This window comes from Oncorhynchus kisutch, linkage group LG3, assembly GCF_002021735.2.
Source record: "Oncorhynchus kisutch isolate 150728-3 linkage group LG3, Okis_V2, whole genome shotgun sequence".
Taxonomy (NCBI): domain Eukaryota; kingdom Metazoa; phylum Chordata; class Actinopteri; order Salmoniformes; family Salmonidae; genus Oncorhynchus; species Oncorhynchus kisutch.
In genome coordinates, this window is record NC_034176.2 from 14,823,434 (window position 1) to 14,846,020 (window position 22,587).

The 22,587-nt window shown below is 44.3% G+C and overlaps 1 protein-coding gene across 1 annotated transcript in view; it reads right to left on the reverse strand.

Annotated features, from left to right (window-relative positions):
• skic3 (SKI3 subunit of superkiller complex) overlaps window positions 1–22,587 on the reverse strand; it is a 32,854-nt gene that overhangs the window by 4,567 nt on the left and 5,700 nt on the right. Inside the window, exons 4-38 of the mRNA XM_031817677.1 lie at window positions 22,471–22,562; window positions 22,292–22,367; window positions 22,061–22,201; window positions 19,052–19,150; window positions 18,555–18,663; window positions 18,175–18,315; window positions 17,997–18,098; window positions 17,638–17,762; window positions 17,410–17,496; window positions 17,175–17,278; window positions 16,765–16,891; window positions 16,245–16,424; window positions 13,461–13,585; window positions 13,117–13,367; window positions 11,540–11,642; window positions 10,983–11,165; window positions 10,652–10,802; window positions 10,407–10,485; window positions 10,152–10,213; window positions 9,480–9,536; window positions 9,210–9,278; window positions 8,980–9,054; window positions 8,655–8,796; window positions 8,403–8,496; window positions 8,153–8,230; window positions 7,930–8,054; window positions 7,725–7,848; window positions 7,375–7,599; window positions 5,755–5,827; window positions 5,588–5,641; window positions 5,311–5,422; window positions 5,042–5,170; window positions 4,745–4,869; window positions 1,357–1,521; window positions 1,091–1,243 (exon numbers count right to left, since the gene is read on the reverse strand). Coding sequence (XP_031673537.1) covers window positions 1,091–1,243; window positions 1,357–1,521; window positions 4,745–4,869; window positions 5,042–5,170; window positions 5,311–5,422; window positions 5,588–5,641; window positions 5,755–5,827; window positions 7,375–7,599; window positions 7,725–7,848; window positions 7,930–8,054; window positions 8,153–8,230; window positions 8,403–8,496; window positions 8,655–8,796; window positions 8,980–9,054; window positions 9,210–9,278; window positions 9,480–9,536; window positions 10,152–10,213; window positions 10,407–10,485; window positions 10,652–10,802; window positions 10,983–11,165; window positions 11,540–11,642; window positions 13,117–13,367; window positions 13,461–13,585; window positions 16,245–16,424; window positions 16,765–16,891; window positions 17,175–17,278; window positions 17,410–17,496; window positions 17,638–17,762; window positions 17,997–18,098; window positions 18,175–18,315; window positions 18,555–18,663; window positions 19,052–19,150; window positions 22,061–22,201; window positions 22,292–22,367; window positions 22,471–22,562 — 4,137 coding nt within the window. The remainder of the gene's footprint in view (window positions 1–1,090; window positions 1,244–1,356; window positions 1,522–4,744; window positions 4,870–5,041; window positions 5,171–5,310; window positions 5,423–5,587; window positions 5,642–5,754; window positions 5,828–7,374; window positions 7,600–7,724; window positions 7,849–7,929; window positions 8,055–8,152; window positions 8,231–8,402; window positions 8,497–8,654; window positions 8,797–8,979; window positions 9,055–9,209; window positions 9,279–9,479; window positions 9,537–10,151; window positions 10,214–10,406; window positions 10,486–10,651; window positions 10,803–10,982; window positions 11,166–11,539; window positions 11,643–13,116; window positions 13,368–13,460; window positions 13,586–16,244; window positions 16,425–16,764; window positions 16,892–17,174; window positions 17,279–17,409; window positions 17,497–17,637; window positions 17,763–17,996; window positions 18,099–18,174; window positions 18,316–18,554; window positions 18,664–19,051; window positions 19,151–22,060; window positions 22,202–22,291; window positions 22,368–22,470; window positions 22,563–22,587) is intronic.

Below are 22,587 nucleotides of genomic sequence, written 5' to 3' on the forward strand. Positions count from 1 at the left end.
TACCCAGTAGGGCTAGTCCCAGAGAGAGACTCACCATGCAGGGGCTGAGGGCCAGCAGGGCTAGTCCCAGAGGGAGACTCACCATACCCAGTAGGGCTAGTCCCAGAGAGAGACTCACCATGCAGGGGCTGAGGGCCAGCAGGGCTAGTCCCAGAGGGAGACTCACCATACCCAGTAGGGCTAGTCCCAGAGAGAGACTCACCATGCCCAGCAGGGCTAGTCCCAGAGGGAGACTCACCATACCCAGCAGGGCTAGTCCCAGAGGGAGACTCACCATGCCCAGCAGGGCTAGTCCCAGAGGGAGACTCACCATACCCAGCAGGGTTAGTCCCAGAGGGAGACTCACCATACCCAGCAGGGCTAATCCCAGAGGGAGACTCACCATACCCAGCAGGGCTAGTCCCAGAGGGAGACTCACCATACCCAGCAGGGCTAGTCCCAGAGAGAGACTCACCATGCAGGGGCTGAGGGCCAGCAGGGCTAGTCCCAGAGGGAGACTCACCATACCCAGTAGGGCTAGTCCCAGAGAGAGACTCACCATGCAGGGGCTGAGGGCCAGCAGGGCTAGTCCCAGAGGGAGACTCACCATACCCAGTAGGGCTAGTCCCAGAGAGAGACTCACCATGCAGGGGCTGAGGGCCAGCAGGGCTAGTCCCAGAGGGAGACTCACCATACCCAGTAGGGCTAGTCCCAGAGAGAGACTCACCATGCAGGGGCTGAGGGCCAGCAGGGCTAGTCCCAGAGGGAGACTCACCATACCCAGTAGGGCTAGTCCCAGAGAGAGACTCACCATGCAGGGGCTAAGGGCCAGCAGGGCTAGTCCCAGAGGGAGACTCACCATACCCAGTAGGGCTAGTCCCAGAGAGAGACTCACCATGCAGGGGCTGAGGGCCAGCAGGGCTAGTCCCAGAGGGAGACTCACCATACCCAGTAGGGCTAGTCCCAGAGAGAGACTCACCATGCAGGGGCTGAGGGCCAGCAGGGCTAGTCCCAGAGTGAGACTCACCATACCCAGTAGGGCTAGTCCCAGAGAGAGACTCACCATGCAGGGGCTGAGGGCCAGCAGGGCTAGTCCCAGAGAAAGACTCACCATGCAGGGGCTGAGGGCCAGAAGGGCTAGGCGCAGAAGACATGCCATTTTCCCACTGTGGAGGTCAAGCTGGGAGGCCAGCTGCAGGCTTTGTCTGTAGGCCATTACTGCCTGTACCAGCAGACCCTGGGTACGATACACCTCCGCCAGCCACTGAGAGAGGAGGGGAGAGACAAGTGAGGGAAGAAGGACGCGAACATACAATACTTTACAGACATCCAGGCCAATATCTTCAACCCCCCCAGTCAGCAGTGTGTGTGACTCACGTGCCAGGCGGCCACTGAGGTGTGATTGGCTGAGACGGCACTGCTGAGCTGCTCCAGGACAGAAGCTGGCAGGGCAGTACCGGCACTAGACAGGAGGAGGTGTTCACACTGCACCTGCCTCAACAGCAGGACTACAGCGGGGTGCTCAGGAGACACACTCAGGACCTGGGAGAGAGGCAGGAGAGACGAGGTTGGAGGGAGGAGAGACGAGGTTGGAGGGAGGAGAGACGAGGTTGGAAGGAGGAGAGACGAGGAGAGACGGGGTTGGAGGCAGGAGAGACGGGGTTGGAGGGAGGAGAGACTGGGTTGGAGGGAGGAGAGACTTGGTTAGAGGCAGGAGAGATGGGGTTAGAGGCAGGAGAAACGGGTTTAGAGGGAGGAGAGACGGGGTTAGAGGGAGGAGAGACGGGGTTAGAGGGAGGAGAGACGGGGTTAGAGGGAGGAGAGACGGGGTTAGAGGCAGGAGAGACAGGGTTAGAGGGAGAATTGCAGGAGAGGAGGAACACCTTCAGGAGATCAAACATGAACACTCCTTCACTTTCAAATTAGACTCCAGAGCTCAGAGAGATGTATGACGGATGTGGTTTGGGAGTGCTGAGCGTATAGAGGACGTATGACTGTTGCATGTACAGGGTGTATTTGTATTTCTTATGGAGGCAGTTTATACAATTTTAAAAACATTACAATACATTCACAGATTTCACAACACTCTGTGTGCCCTCAGGCCCCTACTACTACATATCTACAGTACTAACTCCATGTGTATGTGTGTGTATAGTGCGTATGTTATCGTGTGTCTATTATGTGATTCCATTCCACTAATTCATTTTTTTTAGACCAGTTAATTACATTCAATATGCAAATAGGAGATTAATACAACAAAGTCTTAATTTATTACAATTAAAATACTGTGTATGCTTATGTTTGTGTTGCTTCACAGTCCTGCTGTTCCATAAGGTGTTTTTAAATCTGTTTTTTTAAATCTAATTTTACTGCATGCATCAGTTACTTGATGTGGAATAGAGTTCCATGTAGTCATGGTTTTATGTAGTACTGTGTGCATCCCATAGTCTGTTCTGGACTTGGGGACTGTGAAGAGACCTCTGGTGGCACGTCTTGTGGGCTATGCATGGATGTCCGAGCTGTGTACCAGTAGTTCAGTCAGCTCGGTGTATTCAACATGTTAATACCTCTCATAAATACAAGTACTGATGAAGTCACTGTAATCTCTCCGCCACTGAGCCAGGAGAGATTGACATGCATATTATTAATATTAGCTCTCTGTGTACATGCAAGGGCGAGATGTGCTGCCCTGTTCTGAGCCAATTGCAATTTTCCTAAGTCCTTTTTTGTGGCACCTGACCACATGACTGAACAGTAGTCAAGGTACGACAAAACTAGGGCCTGTAGGACCTGTCTTGTTGATAGTGCTGTTAAGAAGGCAGAGTAACACTTTTTTATGGACAGACTTCTCCCCATCTTAGCTACTGTTGTATCAATATGTTTTGACCATGACAGTTTACAATCCAGGGTCACTACAAGCAGTTTAGTCTCCTCAACTTGCTCAAATTCCACATTATTCATTGCAAGATTTAGTTGAGGTTTAGGGTTAAGTGAATGATTTGTCCCAAATACAATGCTTTTAGTTTTAGAAATATTTAGGGCTTACTTAATCCTTGCCACCCACTCTGAAACTAACTGCAACTCTTTGTTAAGTGTTGCAGTCATTTTAGTCACTGTAGTAGCTGACATGTATAGTGTTTAGTCATCCGCATACATAGGCACTCTAGCTTTACTCAACACTACCCTGGGGAATTCCTGATTCTACCTGGATTATGTCTGAGAGGCTTCCATTAAAGAACACCCTCTGTGTTCTGTTAGAGAAGTAACTCTTTATCCACATTATAGCAGGGGGTGTAAAGACATAACACATGTGTTTTTCCAGCAGCAGACTATGGTCGATAGTGTCAAAACGTGCACTGAAGTCTAACAAGACAGGCCCCACAATCATTTCATCATCAATTTTTATCAGCCAATCATCAGTCATTTGTGTAAGTGCTGTGCTTGTTGAATGTCCTTCCCTATAGGCATGCTGAAAGTCTGTTGTCAATTTGTTTACTGTGAAATAGCATTGTATTTGGTCAAACACAATTTTATCCAGAAGTTTACTGAGGGTTGGTAACAGGCAGATTGGTCGGCTATTTGAGCCAGAAAAGGGGGCTTTACAATTCTTGGGTACGAGAATGACTTTAGCTTCCCTCCAGGCCTGAGGGCACACACTCTCTAGTAGGCTTAAATTGAAGATGTGGCAAATAGGAATTGTCTGCTATTATCCTGCTAGTATTTTCCATCCAGATTGTCAGACCCCGGTGGCTTGTCATTGTTGATAGACAACAATAATGTTTTCCCCTCTTCCACACTGACTTGACGGAATTCAAAAGTACATTTCTTGTCTTTCATAATTTGGTCCGATATACTTGGATGTGTGGTGTCAGCGTTTGTTGCTGGCATGTCATGCCTAAGTTTGCTAAACTTGCCAATGAAAAAGTTATTAAAGTAGTTGGCAATATCAGTGGGCTTTGTAATGAATGAGCCATCTGATTCAATGAATGATGGAGCTGTTGGCTTTTTTCCCCAACATTTCATTTTAAAGGTGCCCCAAAGCTTTTTACTATCATTCATCTTTGTTTCATCGTGTTGTTTCTTTTTATTCAGTTTAGTCACATGATTTCTTAATATGCAGAATGTTTGCCAATCAGTTGGGCTGCCAGACTTAATTGCCATACCCTTTGCCTCATTCCTCTCAACCGTACAATTTTTTAATTCCTCATCAATCCTAGGGGATTTAACAGTTTCTACAGTAATTTTCTTAATGGGTGCATGCTTATTAGTAACTGGAATAAATAGTTTCATAAATGTGTCAAGTGCAGCGTCTGGTTGCTCCTCATTACACACCAGACCAGAAAATATTATTTACATCATCAACATATGAATCACTACAAAACTTATTGTATGACCTCTTATACATTATATTAGCCAGCCTTTGGAACAGTGGTTTTCCTAGATATGGCTACTATATTTGTTTGTAAATACCCTGGTAGGTTGACTGACAACCTGAACCAGGTTGCAGGCACTGGTCACAGTTTTACGTTTTTTCCTGAGTGGGCAGCTTGATGAAAGTCAGTCAATATTTAAATCAACCAGAAAATATACTTCTCTGTTGATATCACATACTGTACCTTATCAAGCATTTCACACATATTATCCAGATACTGACTGTTAGCACTTGGTGGTCTATAGCAACTTCCCACAAGAATGGGCTTTAGGAGAGGTAGATGAACCTGTAGCCATATTACTTCAATAGTATTTAACATGTGTGTGTGTGTACCTGAGAGCAGAGGGCCTCAGCCTGCTCTAGCTGGCCTCCACTTGTCAGTCCTGTCACAGCCTGCTGCAGCACCCAACCCTCCAGAGCCTGGGCCAGAGGCTGTTCCACCTCCTCCACATTCCGTACTGCACACACACACACACACACAGACACAGAAAAAGGTTAAAGAAAAGATAAACACATGGAGCGAGGGAAAAAAAGTCTCACATTTAAATACTTTCTTTCGATCCAGAACTTAAATAATGCTACATGACTTTGCTATACAGTCACACACACCTCAGACCAGTGCTGACCTACCTTTCTCTGACACCACGGCCATGAGCACCTGCTCCAAGCCTCGTCTGCCAGGGGTGGTGCCAGAAAGGGAGCAGGCTGTGTTCTCTGTGTGACAAGCAGCCATTAGCCCCGCCCACACCGCCGGGTCATCTGACAGACAGACGGGGTGAGGAACATGTTACATCAGGGAATCCATACACAGTGTCTATACACAGTCTTAAAGGGATTAAGGCTTTGTGTGTAGATGTTTATGTTGGAAAAGACTGTGTGTGTGATCATCATGGCCTTACCGGGGCAGAGCAGCACAGCCCTCTGCATGGTCTTCAGGGCGTTCCTGCTGCGATCTTCTCCAGAGTGCCTGCCACATGCCAGCTGGTTCACTCCACTGTACAGCAGTGCCCTCTGCAGCCACACACAGGTAGTGGCAGGCAGCACACCCACACACAGGGACAAAATAGATAGTGAGAGGGAGAGAACCAAACCGAGAAGATCAGTGGTGACATTTGGGGGGTGTCAAGCAGAGACGAAGGGTATGGGTGAGGCATGTGGGCAGGGGTGCACACGTACCTTTCCTTGGGTCATGCTGGAGAGACACGCAACGTGGCCTGCCACTGCACCTCCCTGGAACACACAACATAAGCTGAGTGAGTGAGTGAGTGAGTGAGTGAGTGAGTGAGTGAGTGAGTGAGTGAGTGAGTGAGTGAGTGAGTGAGTGAGTGAGTGAGATGACATACCTTGGCCTTCCTGGGGTAATACTGTGGCACCAGTCTGGAAAGCAGGGCCCACAGGGAAGGGTTTCCAGGGTTACTGCACCAACACAACAAGAAAGCGTGTTACTATCTGTATCTACATACCTACTCATATGGAAGAGATTCTAGTGCTTTCTTTAATCCTAAACTACAGGACCACTCAAAAGTTTGGAGACACCTACTCATATTTTGACTATTTTCTACATTGTAGAATAATAGTGAAGACATCAAAACTATGAGATAACACATATGGAATCACGTAGTAACCATAAAAGTGTGAAACAAATCAAAATATATTTTATATTTGAGATTCTTCAAAGTAGCCACCCTTTGCCTTGATGACAGCTTTGCACACTCTTGGCATTCTCTCAACCAGCTTCATGAGTTAGTCACCTGGAATGCATTTCAAGTTAATTTGTGGAATTTCTTTCCTTATTAATGCGTTTGAGCCAATCAGTTGTGTTGTAACAAGTTAGGGGTGGTATACAGAAGATAGCCCTATTTGGCAAGCATGTGTCTGTTACAGAGTTCAGGTAACAGACACATCTCAACATCAACTGTTCAGAGGAGACTGAGTGAATCAGACCTTGAAATTTCTGCAAAGAAACCACTACTTAAGGATACCAATAAGAAGAAGAGACTTGCTTGGGCCAAGAAACACGAGCAATGGGCATTAGACCGGTGGAAATCTGTCCTTTGGTTGAGATTTTTGGTTCCAACATCCGTGCCTTTGTGAGACGCAGAGTAGGTGAACAGATGATCTCTGCATGTGTGGTTCCCACCGTGATGCATGGAGAAGATGATGTGATGGTACTTTGCTGGTGACAGAGTCTGATTTACTTAGAATTCAAGGCACACTTAACCAGCATGGCTACCACAGCATTCTGCAGCGATACGCCTCTTTGCACTTAGTGGGACTATCATTTGTTTTTTAACAGGACAATGACCCAAAACACACCTTCAGGCTGTGTAAGAGCTATTTGACTAAGAAGGAGAGTGATGGAGTGCTGCATTAGATGACCTGGCCTCCACAATCACCCGACCTCAACCCAATTGAGATGGTTTGGGATGATTTGGACCGCAGAGTTAAGGAAAAGCAGCCAACAAGTGATCAGCATATGTGGGAACTGCTTCAAGACTGTTGGAAAAACATTCCAGGTGAAGTTGGTTGAGCGAATGCCAAGAGTGTACAAAGCTGTCATCAAGGCAAAAGGTGGCTACTTTGAAGAATCTAAAATATGATTTGTTTAACACTTTTTTGGTGACTACATGATTCCATAGGTGTTATTTCAATGTAGAAAATAGTCAAAATAAAGAAAAACCCTTGAATGAGTAGGTGTGTCCAAACTTGACTGGTACTGTATAAGAAAAGGGACCGTGATGCTACTCAAGGGAAGGGGGATGGAATAGGTCTGTAGTACAGGCCGGGATTAGGGGTCAATATTGAGACTTGGGCTGCATATACTAGGAACCAAATGGAGCCAAGCTGAAACATGGAGGTAACTACCTGGACCTACCTAGTATTTGGTCCAATAAGAAACTAGTTTTAGTAGCAAAACATTTCCCTTTGGACTATTGACTACACCCAGTGGAGTTGAGGTGTACCTGTGGACGGCCCTGGAGGCCTCTCGCTGCACAGCGCTGTAGTTGCCCTGCAGGGCCAGCAGGGTACAGGTGAGCAGACAGCGTTGCTCCACGGCAGCCCCAGTGGCCCTGCCCTGCTTCAGCAGCTCAGTGAGGGCCGCGCTGGCCAGGGTGCTGTCCCCATGGACAAGCCCCAGAGCACACAGGCACAGCAGAGACTCTGGCACAGGTTCCTTCAGCATGGAGCTACGGACACCACACAGACGCAAAGAGACAGAAACACACAGAGACACACACACATACCGTAGGTTTAGTCATTCAGTGTGTGAAGGGAGAAGTGTTGAAGCAGTGGTGCGTCAGGAGGAACTAACCATTTGAAGAGCAGTGTTTTAGCGGAGTCCATGTTCCCCAGTCTGTGCTGCAGCAGAGCCAGAGAAGTCAGAATGTAGGCCTTCTCTTTCTCAGTAGAGGTCACCATCAGAGCCTTCTCATAGGCTAAGAGACAGGGCAATGTTGAAAGGCATCCACACATGTAAAAATATACACCCCCCCCCCGACACTGAATGAGCCACTCACCACTGATGCTCTCTGGGATGAGTCCTGCTCTGCAGTAGGCCAGCGCCAGGCCAGCCAAGTCGTGGAGCACCTCTAGAGGTGTGGAAGAGTAAACGTGCACCGCCTCCTCCCATTGGCCTGTGTTGCTGAGGGGTAGAAACACCACACTTACACTACGGAACCTGTTTTTTGAGATCTTTCAATCATTTCGGAACTTCTGTACGAGGACAAAGTGTTGTGGTACCAGAGGGCCCGGCCATAGCTTCCCAGGGAGAAGGCCAGTAACTCCACGGAAGGCGTCGCCTGCAGCAACTCCACAGCTCTGAGGAGAAGAGGAAGAAGTCTGGCATTAGTGATTAGTGACAAATGGCATTAGTGAATTACTTCATGAAAAACAGAAGTGGTGAATTTCCTATTTAACCTTTCATTTAAATAGCAAGTAGAGGCGCACTGTAACACGCAGGCACACACAATCCATTTCCAGACAGACACACCTCTGGTAAGCCAGCACTGCCTGCTTCTTTAGCTGCAGGTGCTCGTTGAGGAAACCCAGCATGACGAAGGCATCAGGGTCTGTCTGGATCCGCTCTGACAAGACAGAATGTAATTAACCATTTCCCTTTAGGCTTAGAGCTCATTTCTAAATTTGACAATCAAAGACTGAAGATACAAGGTCCAACAATCTCAAGTTTAGCCAATTATGGCATAAGAAGGCCATTGTAAGAAAGCTTAACTCAACCACACACCTGTGTACTTGCTCAAAGCCACCTGAGCGGCAGACACCGCGTTCATCTGGACGATGTTGTAGCGATAGAGCTCAGAGTCCCTGTTACTCTTATCCAGCAGAGTGGCACAAACCCAGTAAGCATAGCCCTTTACCCCCTCCGTCTAGGTGTATATTGGGGGGGGGGGTGAGAGAGAGACAGAAAGAGAGCGAAAGGAGAGAGAGCGAGAGAATAAAACAAGACAGGATAACAGAATAGCAGACAATGAGATGCTACAACATCATTCCAATAGGTCTCAGCTGAGGACCACCAACAGTAGTCAAAATGGAGGAATGAATTGACATACGTGTGTTCTGAGCTCTGTGGTGTGTCTGAACAGGTCCATGGTATCATAACTGCCCACCATCTCTGCAATAAGGGCCTGGTAGTAGTAGAAAATGGGATGTGGGGAGCAAAGTGATGGAGAAGAGGAGAAAAAGAAAGGGATGGGAGGTTAAAACATGTCTAAATAACATTGAGCAACACTGACTTGCATGGTTACGGTCTCCGGTGCCTTGTAGGCATGTCACAAGATACCTGTCCAATCCAGCAGTTGACATACAGTGGTTCCAAAGACTGGGCGATCTTAAAGGCTTCATGGGAGAGCTGGGAAAGCAAATGGAGCAGGAATGAAGCGAATAATAAAATAACACACACTATGGAAGTTGATGCTTTCAATAAACATCAGTAGATAGAATCACAATCAAGTTCATTTACCAGAAATTAGACAATCATAATACAATGAACCTGACAGTAATACAGACAGAACATAGACATAGGAATTTACATGGTCCAGAGGACACATACCTCAACACTGTCTTTCTTCAGATACAAAGCACCCAGGTTTGTCCAAGCAACAACATTCTAGATTGGGAGAACATTTATTTTTAAAAGACACACACATAACTGCACTGGGGACCAGTATGTTTAAAGAGACTGGCCTTTCAGCAATCTTAATGTTCAATATGCAGCTCGATTTATGGCAGAGTTTCTGATTGGTTGTTAAACCTAACAAATGGACTCTGGAAGATAGAATTTTAATTCTAACAAAGTTGTTGTAATTTGAGGCTTAAAATCAGAGCCAAGACGTTTTGTGGTTGGAATTGCAGGATGTATTTACTTAAGAGAATTTTGACATGAGCAAGCAACTTTTGACTGACTGGTCTGGAGAAACAAAAAACTATACCAACATGTTCTGTGGAGGGAAAAAAGTGAGAGTTCCAATATCTGCCTAATCGTTGTGATTGGATGATCGTTTTGAGGGTTATCGAATCAGGATCAATTCCTCTGTTCTACTCAAGCTCATTAATGATAGAATGTTCATATTTGAAGATGGTAGAAAGGCCAGTCTGTTCAGCATGACAAGAAGTGGCAATGAGTGGAAGGATAGCAGCTAAACAGACTGGTACCCAGACTAAGACATAAGAGATGATTAAATTAAAAGTGAGTACCCAATACTGTGTGATGTGTTGTACTTACATTGGGTTCCACTTGCACTGACTTAATGAAGCTGTGTTGGGCAAGGGCATAGTTCTCAAGTCCTGAAAAGGAAGAGTAAACAGCCATTCTTATGTTATAAACAGACCTAAAGACAAGGCAACAACACCCCATAGCTCCACCACCAACGAAGGCTCCCATCAACCAGACAAAAGTTTTAAAAACTTCTACATTTTTTTGTGCCAAGGATTATAATGATAGCAGAAACAGACTGGTACCCAGGCTACATCTTTCTACCTTTGCTCATGGCGACCACTCCCAGGGCGTTCCAGTAGCTATGGTTACTACTGTTCAACATGATGGCCTTCTTCACACACTGAGGAGAAGAGAAAGAGTGTAGTACATTGATATTGTATGTTAACTCCGAAACTTGTTGGTGTTTAACTCCAAGAATTGGGCTGAATACATCTCTTCTAACTCTTCCTCCCCAGACAATTGAGTGTTCTGCCCCATCCTGCCATCCAGCCAGGTGAGTTTTGTACCTGCAGGGCCTTCTCCAGCTGCAGTAGCACGGAGTTGTGCTCCAGCTCCTGAAGGCAGGGGGGCAGACAGGCCTGGTGGTAGTAGTTGAGACCCAGGTCATACCACAGGCTGGAGCTCTCAGGCATCAGCTTCAGAGCACGCCCATAGCATCTGTACACAAATACATTATTCCTGATTCATCTTACAGTGCAGACCAAACCTAAAAATCAGGACACCAGAGAGGGATCCTCCTACCCAATATCCATTAGACTTGAGATAGCGTTGTCCTGTGTATTCAAATCACGTGGCTTCTATCAGAACACTAGAGACTAGCCGGTGTTGGTGCCTCACCTCTCCCCCACTCGGAGGGTGTGTCCTTGGTTGAGAAGGTGGCCTTGGTCTGGGGGTTGTAACCCGGCCAGGGGTCCTGGCACCACAACGCGGGCCCTGTTGGGGGCCACAGTGCTGACTGAGGTGCAGGCGTCTCCCAGTAACTTCCACAGACAGGACAGGTCTGGACGCAGCTCTACAGCCCTGGGAGTGGATAGACACAGGCGAAGGGGATGTTAAGTACAGTCAAGTGTGTTTTTGTATACATTTTCAGTGCAAAATCATTTTTAATAGTGAAAAACAAATCATGTGTTGAGGCCTTTTGTTTCTTAAGCAACTTGTGAAATGATGTAGGTTTAAAGTCCTCACAATACATGAAAGCAACAAGGCATTTATCAAATGTAATACTGGTAGCCCAAGTCATTCTCATGAGCAAAGTGCCCTTTGATACCACAGTGGAATTTTATTATGGACCCAATTAATTCCAATTCTCTCTGATCGCCAATGGTGAGTTCCAGTAATCCTATTCAATGAGCTGCCTCTCTGGGCTCCTGGGAATGCTGAGTGAAGTGTCTAACCTGAAGAGGTACTGGATGGCCTGCTGGATGAGGTCTATGGCTCCTCCATCTCTATAGTCCTCCATCAGGCATCTGGCCAAGGACAGCAGACACTCCCCAAGACCTGGGGGCAGCACGCACACACACACGGAAATGATCGCAATGCTTGGGGCTGGTGGTATAGTTGAAGTCAGAATTTTACATACACCTTAGCCAAATACATTTAAACTCCGTTTTTCACAATTCCTGACATTTAATCCGAGTAAAAATTCTCGGTTTTAGGACAGTTAGGATCACCACTTTATTTTAAGAATGGGAAATGTCAGAATAATAGTAGAGAGAATGATTAATTTCATATTTTATTTATTTCATCACATTCCCAGTGGGTCAGAAGTTTACATACACTCAATTAGTATTTGATAGCATTGCCTTTAAATTGTTGAACTTGGGTCAAACATTTTGGGTAGCCTTCCACAAGCCTCCCAAAATAAGTAGGGTGAATTTTGGCCCATTCCTCCTGACATAGCTGGTGTATCGGAGTCAGGTTTGTAGGCCTCCTTGCTCGCACATGCTTTTTCAGTTCTGCCCACAAATTTTCTATAGGATTGAGGTCAGGGCTTGGTGATGGCCACTCTAATAACTTGACTTTGTTGTCCTTAAGCCATTTTGCCACAACTTTGGAAGTATACTTGGGGTCATTGCCCATTTGGAAGACCAATTTGTGACTAAGCTTTAACTTCCTGACTGATGTCTTGAAATGTTGCTTCAATATATCCACAATTTCCCCCCTCATGATGCCATCTATTTTGTGAAGTGCACCAGTCCCTCCTGCAGCAAAGCACCCCCACAACATTATGCTGACACCCCCGTGCTTCACGGATGGGATGGTGTACTTCGGCTTGCAAGCCTCCCCCTTTTCCTCCAAACAAAACAATGGTCATTATGGCCAAACAGCTCTATTTTTGTTTCATCAGACCAGAGGACATTTCTCCCAAAAGTACTATCTTTGTCCCCATGTCCAGTTGCAAACCGTAGTTTGGCCTTTTCATGGTGGTTTTGGAGCAGTGGCTTCGTCCTTGCTGAGCGGCCTTTCAGGTTATGTCGATATAGGACTTATTTTACTGTGGATATAGATACTTTTGTACCGGTTTCCTCCAACATCTTCACAAGGTCCTTTGCTGTTGTTCTGGGATTGATTTGCACTTTTCGCACCAAAGTGTCTCCTTCCTGAGCAGTATGATGGCTGTGTGGTCCCATGGTGTTTGTGCTTGCATACTATTGTTTGTAGAAATTTGTGGAGTCGTTGAAAAAAAGTTTTAATGACTCCAACAAGTGTATGTAAACTTCTGACTTCAGCTGTATGTGGTGGCTGGGATTCAAGGAAAGGTCATCCTCCAACATGATCCAGTCAGAGCTTCTGGACATACTGTAATTAGTGTATGCCGTCAGACTGTCACAGTTGCAACAGAACTGAGAACAAAATGGTCTCCAAATAAGGTCCTGCCAGGGTGCAAGACTGTAAAACAATAATAACCTTGGAATAGACACCAAAAAAGGACAGGAGGCACACACGTGTGCACACTCAGACACACCCCTACCTTTGAGTGCAGGCACATAGTCCTCCTGGGCTATGATCTGCAGGTATTCTGCAGCAGCCTCTTTGAACTTGCCCAGGGTCTGTTTGATGGCAGCAGTCTGGTAGAGGCTGTATATGGAGGAGGGGTTGAGCAGCTGGGCCTTGGCAAAGGCCTTCAGGGCCGACGTGAAGCTCCGGCGGTTCAGGTAGGCCTCGCCCAGACATTCCCAGCACACCCAGTCCTGGGGGTCAGCCCTCAGAGCAGCCTGCAGACTGACATAACACATCAATGAGTGTGTATGTGTGTATGTTCGTATGTGGTGTCAGAGACTATGTTCAAATGAGTGGTCGCCTCAGGGGTCTTACTCTGCACAGGCCTGGGGGTGCTGGCCCACCTTCAGGTGGTAAAGGCCTCGTCTCATCCAGGCCCACTTTGCTGAACCAGGGGTGGCTCTCTGGATCACTGACTGGAGCACAGCCAGAGCAGTGTCCTGAGGAAGGCAGATAGAGGGAACAGGGACAGATGCTTGACACAGCAGCATAGATTATAGTGCAATCCAATGTCTGTAGTCTACACTAGCAAGATAAACATTTCCTCCAGGCACAAAATAAACTGAATTTAGTTAGGTAGGCCTAAGTGACATTATATCAAACAGTTAGGTAGGCCTAAGTGACATTATATCAAACAGTTAGGTAGGCCTAAGTGACATTATATCAAACAGTTAGGTAGGCCTAAGTGATATTATATCAAACAGTTAGGTAGGCCTAAGTGACATTATATCAAACAGTTAGGTAGGCCTAAGTGATATTATATCAAACAGTTAGGTAGGCCTAAGTGATATTATATCAAACAGTTAGGTAGGCCTAAGTGATATTATATCAAACAGTTAGGTAGGCCTAAGTGACATTATATCAAACAGTTAGGTAGGCCTAAGTGACATTATATCAAACAGTTAGGTAGGCCTAAGTGACATTATATCAAACAGTTAGGTAGGCCTAAGTGATATTATATCAAACAGTTAGGTAGGCCTAAGTGACATTATATCAAACAGTTAGGTAGGCCTAAGTGACAATATATCAAACAGTTAGGTAGGCCTAAGTGATATTATATCAAACAGTTAGGTAGGCCTAAGTGACATTATATCAAACAGTTAGGTAGGCCTAAGTGACATTATATCAAACAGTTAGGTAGGCCTAAGTGACATTATATCAAACAATTAGGTAGGCCTAAGTGACATTATATCAAACAGTTAGGTAGGCCTAAGTGATATTATATCAAACAGTTAGGTAGGCCTAAGTGACATTATATCAAACAGTTAGGTAGGCCTAAGTGACATTATATCAAACAGTTAGGTAGGCCTAAGTGACATTATATCAAACAGTTAGGTAGGCCTAAGTGATATTGATATTACAGTTGAAGTCGAAAGTTTACATACACTTAGGTTGGAGTCATTAAAACTCGTTTTTCAACCACTCCACAAATGTCTTCTTAACAAACTATAGTTTTGGCAAGTCGGGTAGGACATCTACTTTGTGCATGAAAAGTAATTTTTCCAACAATTGTTTACAGACAGATTATTTCACTGTATCACAATTCCAGTGGGTCTGTTTAAAGGCACTAAGTTGACTGTGCCTTTAAACAGCTAGGAACATTTCAGAAAATGATGTCATGGCTTTATAAGCTTCTGATAGGCTAATTGACATTGTTTGAGTCAATTGGAGGTTTACCTCTGGATGTATTTCAAGGCATACCTTCAAACTCAGTGCCTCTTTGCTAGACATCATGGGAAATCAAAAGAAATCAGCCAAGACCTCATCCTTGGGAGCAATTTCCAAACGCCTGAAGGTACCACGTTCATCTGTACAAACAATAGTACGCAAGTATAATAACCATGGGACCACGCAGCCGTCATACTGCTCAGGAAGGAGACGCGTTCTGTATCCTAGAGATGAACGTACTTTGGTGCGAAAAGTGCAAATCAATCCCAGAACAACAGCAAAGGACCTTGTGAAGATGTTGGAGGAAACAAGTACAAAAGTATATTTTTCCACAGTAAAAAAAAGTCCTATATCGACATAACCTGAAAGGCCGCTCAGCAAGGAAGAAGCCACTGCTCCAAAACCACCATAGAAAAGCCAGACTACGGTTTGCAACTGCACATTGGGACAATTATCGTACTTTTTGGAGAAATGTCCTCTGGTCTGATGGAACAAAAATAGAACTGTTTGGCCATAATGACCATTGTTATGTTTGGAAGAAAAAGGGGGAGGCTTGCAAGCAGAAGAACACCAACCCAACCGTGAAGCACGGGGATGGCAGCATCATGTTGTGGGGGTGCTCTGCTGCAGGAGGGATTGGTGCACTTCACAAAATATATGGCATCATGAGGGGGGAAATTGTGTGGATATATTTAAACAACATCTCAAGACATCAGTCAGGAAGTTAAATCTTGGTCGCAAATGGGTCTTCCAAATGGACAATGACCCAAAGCATACTTCCAAAGTCATGGCAAAATGGCTTAAGGACAACAAAGTCAAGGTATTGGTGTCGCCATCACAAAGCCCTGACCTCAATCCTATAGAAAATTTGTGGGCAGAACTGAAAAGCATGTGCGAGCAAGGAGGCCTATCAACCTGACTCAGTTACACCAGCTATCTCAGGAGGAATGGGCCAAAATTCACCCAACTTATTGAGGGAAGCTTGTGGAAGACCACCCAAAACGTTTGACCCAAGTTAAACAATTTAAAGGCAATGCTACCAAATGCTAATTGAGTTTATGTAAACTTCTGACCCACTGGAAATGTGATGAAATAAATAAAAGCTGAAATAAATCACTCTACTATTATTCTGATATTTCACATTATCTCACATTCTAAAGTGGTGATCCTAACTGACCTAAGACAGGGAATTTATACTTGGATTAAATGTCAGGAATTGTGAAAAACTGAGTTTAAATGTATTTGGCTAAGGTGTATGTAAACTTCCCACTTCAACTGTATATCAAACAGTTAGGTAGGCCTAAGTGACATTTAGGTTTTATCCAAATGTATTGAATCGGGTGGATGGACTACTAGAGTGACTTCCACAGGGGAAAGTCTTGTTGTTGGCTGCAGCCCTCCAGGACCAGAAAAAATCAACAGACAACTCACCATGTCCCCCTCATTCATGCTCAGATCCACAGAGGCAGCCCCGGACTCTGCGTCGTTGCTGTCCAGCTCAAAGGCTCTCTTGTAGCAGCCCCTGGCTCGACCCTGGTCCCTGGCCACCTCCCGGTAGTAATGGCCCAGGTAGCAGAACACAGAGCCCAGGTACGGATCCAGTTTGGCAGCCTGACACAAAACACACCAGCTGTCAGTAATGGCAGTGAGCCAATCACCAAACTAATGTCATAACGTACAGCTGGATGTGAGAAGCACTATAGTTTAACTGTACCAAAGCCAGAAATGTGCCCACAGCCCATCCCACCCACTGTTAAAGCCTCTTGATCATCCTATGACATTTAGAAGCCATAAGAGTAACAATGCACAGGAACCTCTCATCAATGAGTGTGCATTTCAAAACGGCAGGGAGTTGCTTAGTTGTGGATGTGACAGTCATGCATTCTCCCCATAGTATGATTCTCCAGCTATACAGTGTTCCCCAGACAGAGGCCCCACGGGCAACACTGACCTTCAGTAGATGGGTGTGGGCTTTGCTCCTGTCCCTGCGACTCTCCTCCCCCATGTCCCAGTACAGCCGCCCCAACACGAAGTAGTACTCTCCACAGGCTGGGCTCTGGGCTGCAGCCTGCAGGAGGCTACAACAGGGACAGGAGAAGACAAGACAAAGGTTGATCTAACTACATGGTCTACTTCAGTCACGCTGCCTCTTAGGAGCAGTGATGAGTTGTTGATTAAAACAGTAATAATAGACAGTTATCAATACAGAAGAAGTGTGTTGAATGGGGGATGGGTGCGCACACACACACTTTTACTTTATTACATTTCATTTTACAGCTACAGTGCACGTTAATCAACATTATAGTAAAAGTGCCAGTATTAGCCAGCGGGCAGATTTTCAACTGCAGTCCCTGAACACACCTCTGTTCTGCTAGTTGGTGATGTCCCTGTGCAATGTGTGCCAGTCCCCTCAGCGCCAGTCCCTCAGCCAGGTCAGGGTGAGAGTTCAGCAGCTCCGTGGACACCTGTTGGGTACAAGGCCAGAGATTAGCAGACACACGGGAAATCAACAAAATAGGCACAAAATATATTTGATACCCATTCACCTGAGGTTACTAAAAAGATATGTTAGCGTAACCAATAATTGTGAAGTTACCTGGAGCACTTGGTCAACTTGGCCTTTTTGCAAATACGCTCTTCCTTTTAAGGCTACCAGGACAGGGTCATTGTTAGCATCTGAAAGCTATAAAATAAATATTTTGATGAGCAAACAAACAAATCCCCATCCATATCAGTAGATAGTAGTAGTAGTAGAAGAGAATTGGCGCATATTGGTGGTGAGCCGTTGGGGAGCAGCCAGTGAGATGGGTTATGAATGCTGTACCTGTGAGAGGCTCTCCAGGGCTTGGTCTGCAGTGTGCTCATCCCCAGTCCTCACAAGGGCCTCTAGCCTCAGCCTCAGGAGCTTTTGTCCCAGTGCCTCTTCTCCAGCCCCACCCAGCTTCAGACCTGAAAGAACACAGCAAGGCCTGTCAATGCACTGAATGCCACATCTCAATACACATCTTTGACTTCTGGTGAGAAGGTCTTCAAATAGTCAAGTCACTATAACCTTCAAACAAGGATGAGTAGGCTTACATTAAGTTTGTAGCAAAGCCCTGATTATGTGGAAAGTACGGTGGGTTTTCAGAGAAAAAGTTTAGGTTAGGATTATACAACACTGGCCAGATGTGTTAGATGTACCTTGGGAGCAGGATGTTGCGCAGTCGGAATATCGGTGCATTTTCAGCTGGGCCTGAGCAAGGCTGCACCAGCCCACCAAGCTGGAGCGCATTCGCTTCAGTCCTGAGAGCACAACAGACAGTGAGGTGGTGGAGAACACCACAGACCAACAGCAAACCAGAGCCCCCAAATTGCTCACCTTGGGCCAGATACTTAATGGAGTCGTCACATTTTCCCTCCTCCAGAGCTCTGATGCCCAAACCCAGATGGCCTAAGCCACTGTCTGGGTCCAACTCCAAGAGACGGGAGAAACAACGGCCCGCGTCCTCACTGCAGACCCCTAAGAGACAAATACACACAAGCTGACTACTTAAAAAGGTGCAATCTGTCACTTCTTTGTCCACAGAACAAAAGGCGCAATCAAATAATACATACTAATCATTGCACAGTACACTTGACCTTCCCCAGTCCTGCAAGGTCAATCTTTTGTTGTTTTTATTTCACCTAGAGTAAAACTATACACGGCCAATGACTGCACCAGTTCTTAACCTATAGTTTGCTAAGTCAGTGATTTCTTACCTGACTTAAGATGATGTGCACCGAGGATCTCCAAAGGGAATGTTTGTGAGGGATAGAGGGCCAATATGGACTCACAGGCCTCTTTAATTTTACACTCCTCATGCGAAAGCTAGAGAGAGGAAAGTTTTTCTGGTCAGTTGACAGCACAGGATTCTGGCCCTATTCCTAACCCAGAGTCCCAGCACTCATACAGTGGGGCAAAAAAGTATTTAGTCAGCCACCAATTGTGCAAGTTCTCCCACTTAAAAAGATGAGAGAGGCCTGTAATTTTCATCATAGGTACACTTCAACTATGACAGACAAAATGAGGGGGAAAAAATCCAGAAAATCACATTGTAGGATTTTTTATGAATTTATTTGCAAATTATGGTGGAAAATAAGTATTTGGTCACCATCTTTTTAAGTGGGAGAACTTGCACAATTGGTGGCTGACTAAATACTTTTTTGCCCCACTGTAACTGTGTGTGAGTGAGTGAAAAACACAGGGGTGGACTTACTTGTGAAAGGCATTTGAGGTAGTCAGCTGAGAGCTTCCGATGGTCCTCGCCAGGCACATTGTCAGAGAGAACCATGGCCTTCTCAAAGGCTGCAATTAACTGGCAACATAAATATAACATCAACAGTGGGAATGAGCACAAATCATAGGGGAGAAGAACCTTTAGTAATGACTAGCAATTAACACCGAGGCGGCATACCACACCACCCCCGTAAGTCCCCCTGGAATGGTCTCTAGCGGTCTTCAAATGATAAAAGTCCCAAACATACAATATATAGGGTTTTCCAATTGTAATGTTGTTGGGTCTTCTGGTAAATCTCTAATCACAAATATATATTAGAGGTCGACCGATTAAATCGGAATGACCGATTAATTAGGGCCGATTTCAAGTTATCATTTTTTCTTACATGCTTTTGGACACCGATTTATTTTTTTACACCTTTATTTAGTCTTTACAGTACTTCTCTTGCGTTCATTGCATGCAGAGTCAGTGTATATGCAACAGTTTGGGCCGCCTAATTTGCCAGAATTTTACGTAATTATGACATAACATTGAAGGTTGTGCAATGTAACAGGGCTATTTAGACTAATGGATGCCTCCCGTTAGATAAAATACGGAACGGTTTTATTGCACTTTTACTTTCTTCTCCAACACTTTGTTTTTGCATTATTAAAACCAAATTGAACATGTTTCATTATTTATTTGGGGCTAAATTGATTTTATTGATGTATTATATTAAGTTAAAATAAGTGTTCATTCAGTATTGTTGTAATTGTCATTATTACAACAACAAAAATAACAAATAAATAATTGTCCGATTAATCGGTATATATATATATATATATATATATATATATATATATATATATATATATATATATATATATATATATAAAAAATAGAGTTCTTGATAATTGTATTGGAAAAACAGAAAACAGACCGCCAAGAAATTCATTATTTTATTAGCATTGTCACAACATTTTAGCCCATTTCTCCATTAAAGTTTTGGGCTTGTAGGAAAGGTCTTCATATGAGAATTGCATAGGGAAAGGATAGCCCTCTCAGAGAGAGGAGAATTGGATTCAAGGAGAGTTGGGTTGAAGCTTTAGGTTGCTATTATGACAAACTGAATTGCTTTCATGGAGGACTGGCTTGAATTGTGTGAAAAGAAAACAAACCAGCAAAATGTATAAAAGAGTGTGGTCATATAGCAGGACCAGCAGCTTCTAGTGGTCAAACCCTGTTACTTTCACACTACTTTAAAAGGTAAATAATGCAAGCGACTTAAATTACTAAGTTCTCTGAACAGGAGAAAAAAAACATCACCAGATTCAGCGGCAAAACATTACATAGCATGGAGAAGCAATACTCCAAGCTGAAGCTTCATACTACTTGTCAAACAGAGAACTGATACTGTTTACTAGTTGTTGGATTGGGATTGGCATGGGGTGTGATGGATCTGTGGGTAGTTTTATAAAAAACAGATTTGGATGGAAAAGGTTTGGTCCAAATCAGATGTAGGGTACTATATTTATTGAATATTATCTGAATCCTATACATTTAAATGGCCAATTTGTGTGCAACCAATTAGCTTAATTTATCCAGATAAAATTACAATTCAACCAAACAATGTTTCAGGAATGTCAATCTTACCTGATTGTAACTTTAATTTGATTTGTATTTAACCAGGTAGGCTAGTTGAGAACAAGTTTTCATTTACAACTGCGACCTGGCCAAATAAAGCAAAGCAGTGCAACACAAACAACACAGTTACACATGGACTAAACAAACATGCAGTCAATAATACAATAGAAAAAGTCTACATACAGTGTGTGCAAATGAGGTAGGATAAGGGAGGTAAGGCAATAAATAGGCCATAACTACAGAAAAAATCAGATGGTGGGTGTCGAAATCCTCTTTCCTTTTGCTTTTAGGGGTGGAATGACCCAGACAATGCTTATTAAAACCTCTCTAGGGTATGTGAGACGCTAGCGTCCCACCTGGCCAACATCCAGTGAGATTGCAGAGCGCCAAATTCAAATACAGAAATACTCATTATAAAAATTCAGAAAAGATACAACTATTTTACATAGGTTTAAAGATTAACTTCTTGTGAATCCAACCACAATCAGATTAAAAAAATGCTTTACGGCGAAAGCATACCTTACAATTATTTGAGAACACAGCCCAGCAGACAAATCATTACAAACAGTAACCAGCCAAGTAGAAAAGTTACACAAGTCAGAAAGAGATCAAATTAAATCACTTACCTTTGATGATCTTCATATGGTTGCACCCAGAAGACATTTATTTATTCAATAAATGTTCCTTTTGTTCGATAAAGTCTCTCTTTATATCCAAAAACCTCCGTTTTGTTCACCTGTTTTCTTCAGCAATCCACAGGCTCAAATGCAGTCACAACAGGCAGACAAAAATACAAATTGTATGCGTAAAGTTCATAGAAACATGTCAAACGATGTTTATATTCAAGCCTCAGGTTGTTTTTAGCCTAAATAATCGATAATATTTCAACCGGACAATAACGTTGTCAATATAAAAGGTAAACAAGAAAGGCACTCTCTCGGGATTGCACATGAAAAAGCTCTGTGACACGGCAGGGTCCACTCATTCAGACTGCTCTTACTCCCTCATTTTTCCGAATTCAAGCCTGAAACCATTTCTAAAGACTGTTGACATCTAATGGAAGGCATAGGAACTGCAATTTGAGTCCTAAGTCAATGGATACGGTAATGGCATTGAATAGAATTTTAAAAATCCTACTTCCTGAATGGATTTTTCTCAGGTTTTCACCTGCCAAATCAGTTCTGTTATACTCACAGACATAGAGTGTTTTCTATCCAAATATGCTAATTATATCATTATCCTATCTTCTGGGCCTGAGTAGAAGGCAGTTTAATTTGGGCACGCTTTTCATCCAAAATTCCAAATGCTGCCCCCTACCCTAGAGAAGTTAAGGGGATTATTTAAGTATATTATATTTGCTCTTACGTGCTGCTGAGTCTCATTGTCGTGATCCTCCATGCTGTCTGAGAGAAGGCAGGTCATCTGTTGCCATAGCTGCAGCAGCTCTGCCTTGTTAGCACCTTCTCCTTCCTTCAGCTGAATCAGCCTTCGCCACACCCTGGCCACCTAAACACACACATGCATATGTCCACCCTGTGCCACAACAATTAACATATATCCTCTTTCATTTAAAGGGCAACTACTATCTTTACAGACCTGTAAATAGTCCTTCTCCATATGGAAGATGTCTGCCAGTTTTCTGATCGCCTCATAACATTTTGTTTTGTCTGAACTGTGTATGCAGAACAAAACACAGTTAAACACAATATTCCAAGAGCTAATCACAGGGGGGAAATTATTGATGTAGAAGAGGTATGAACACTTTCATGGCTTACCTTTCATAAAGCTCAATGAGTTTCTGGTAGACTTTGGGTAGTTCCGCTTTGAAATCCGTCTGGTCACTTTTCTCATACAGGTTTGCTAATCCCTAAAACAGCAACAATAACGGATCA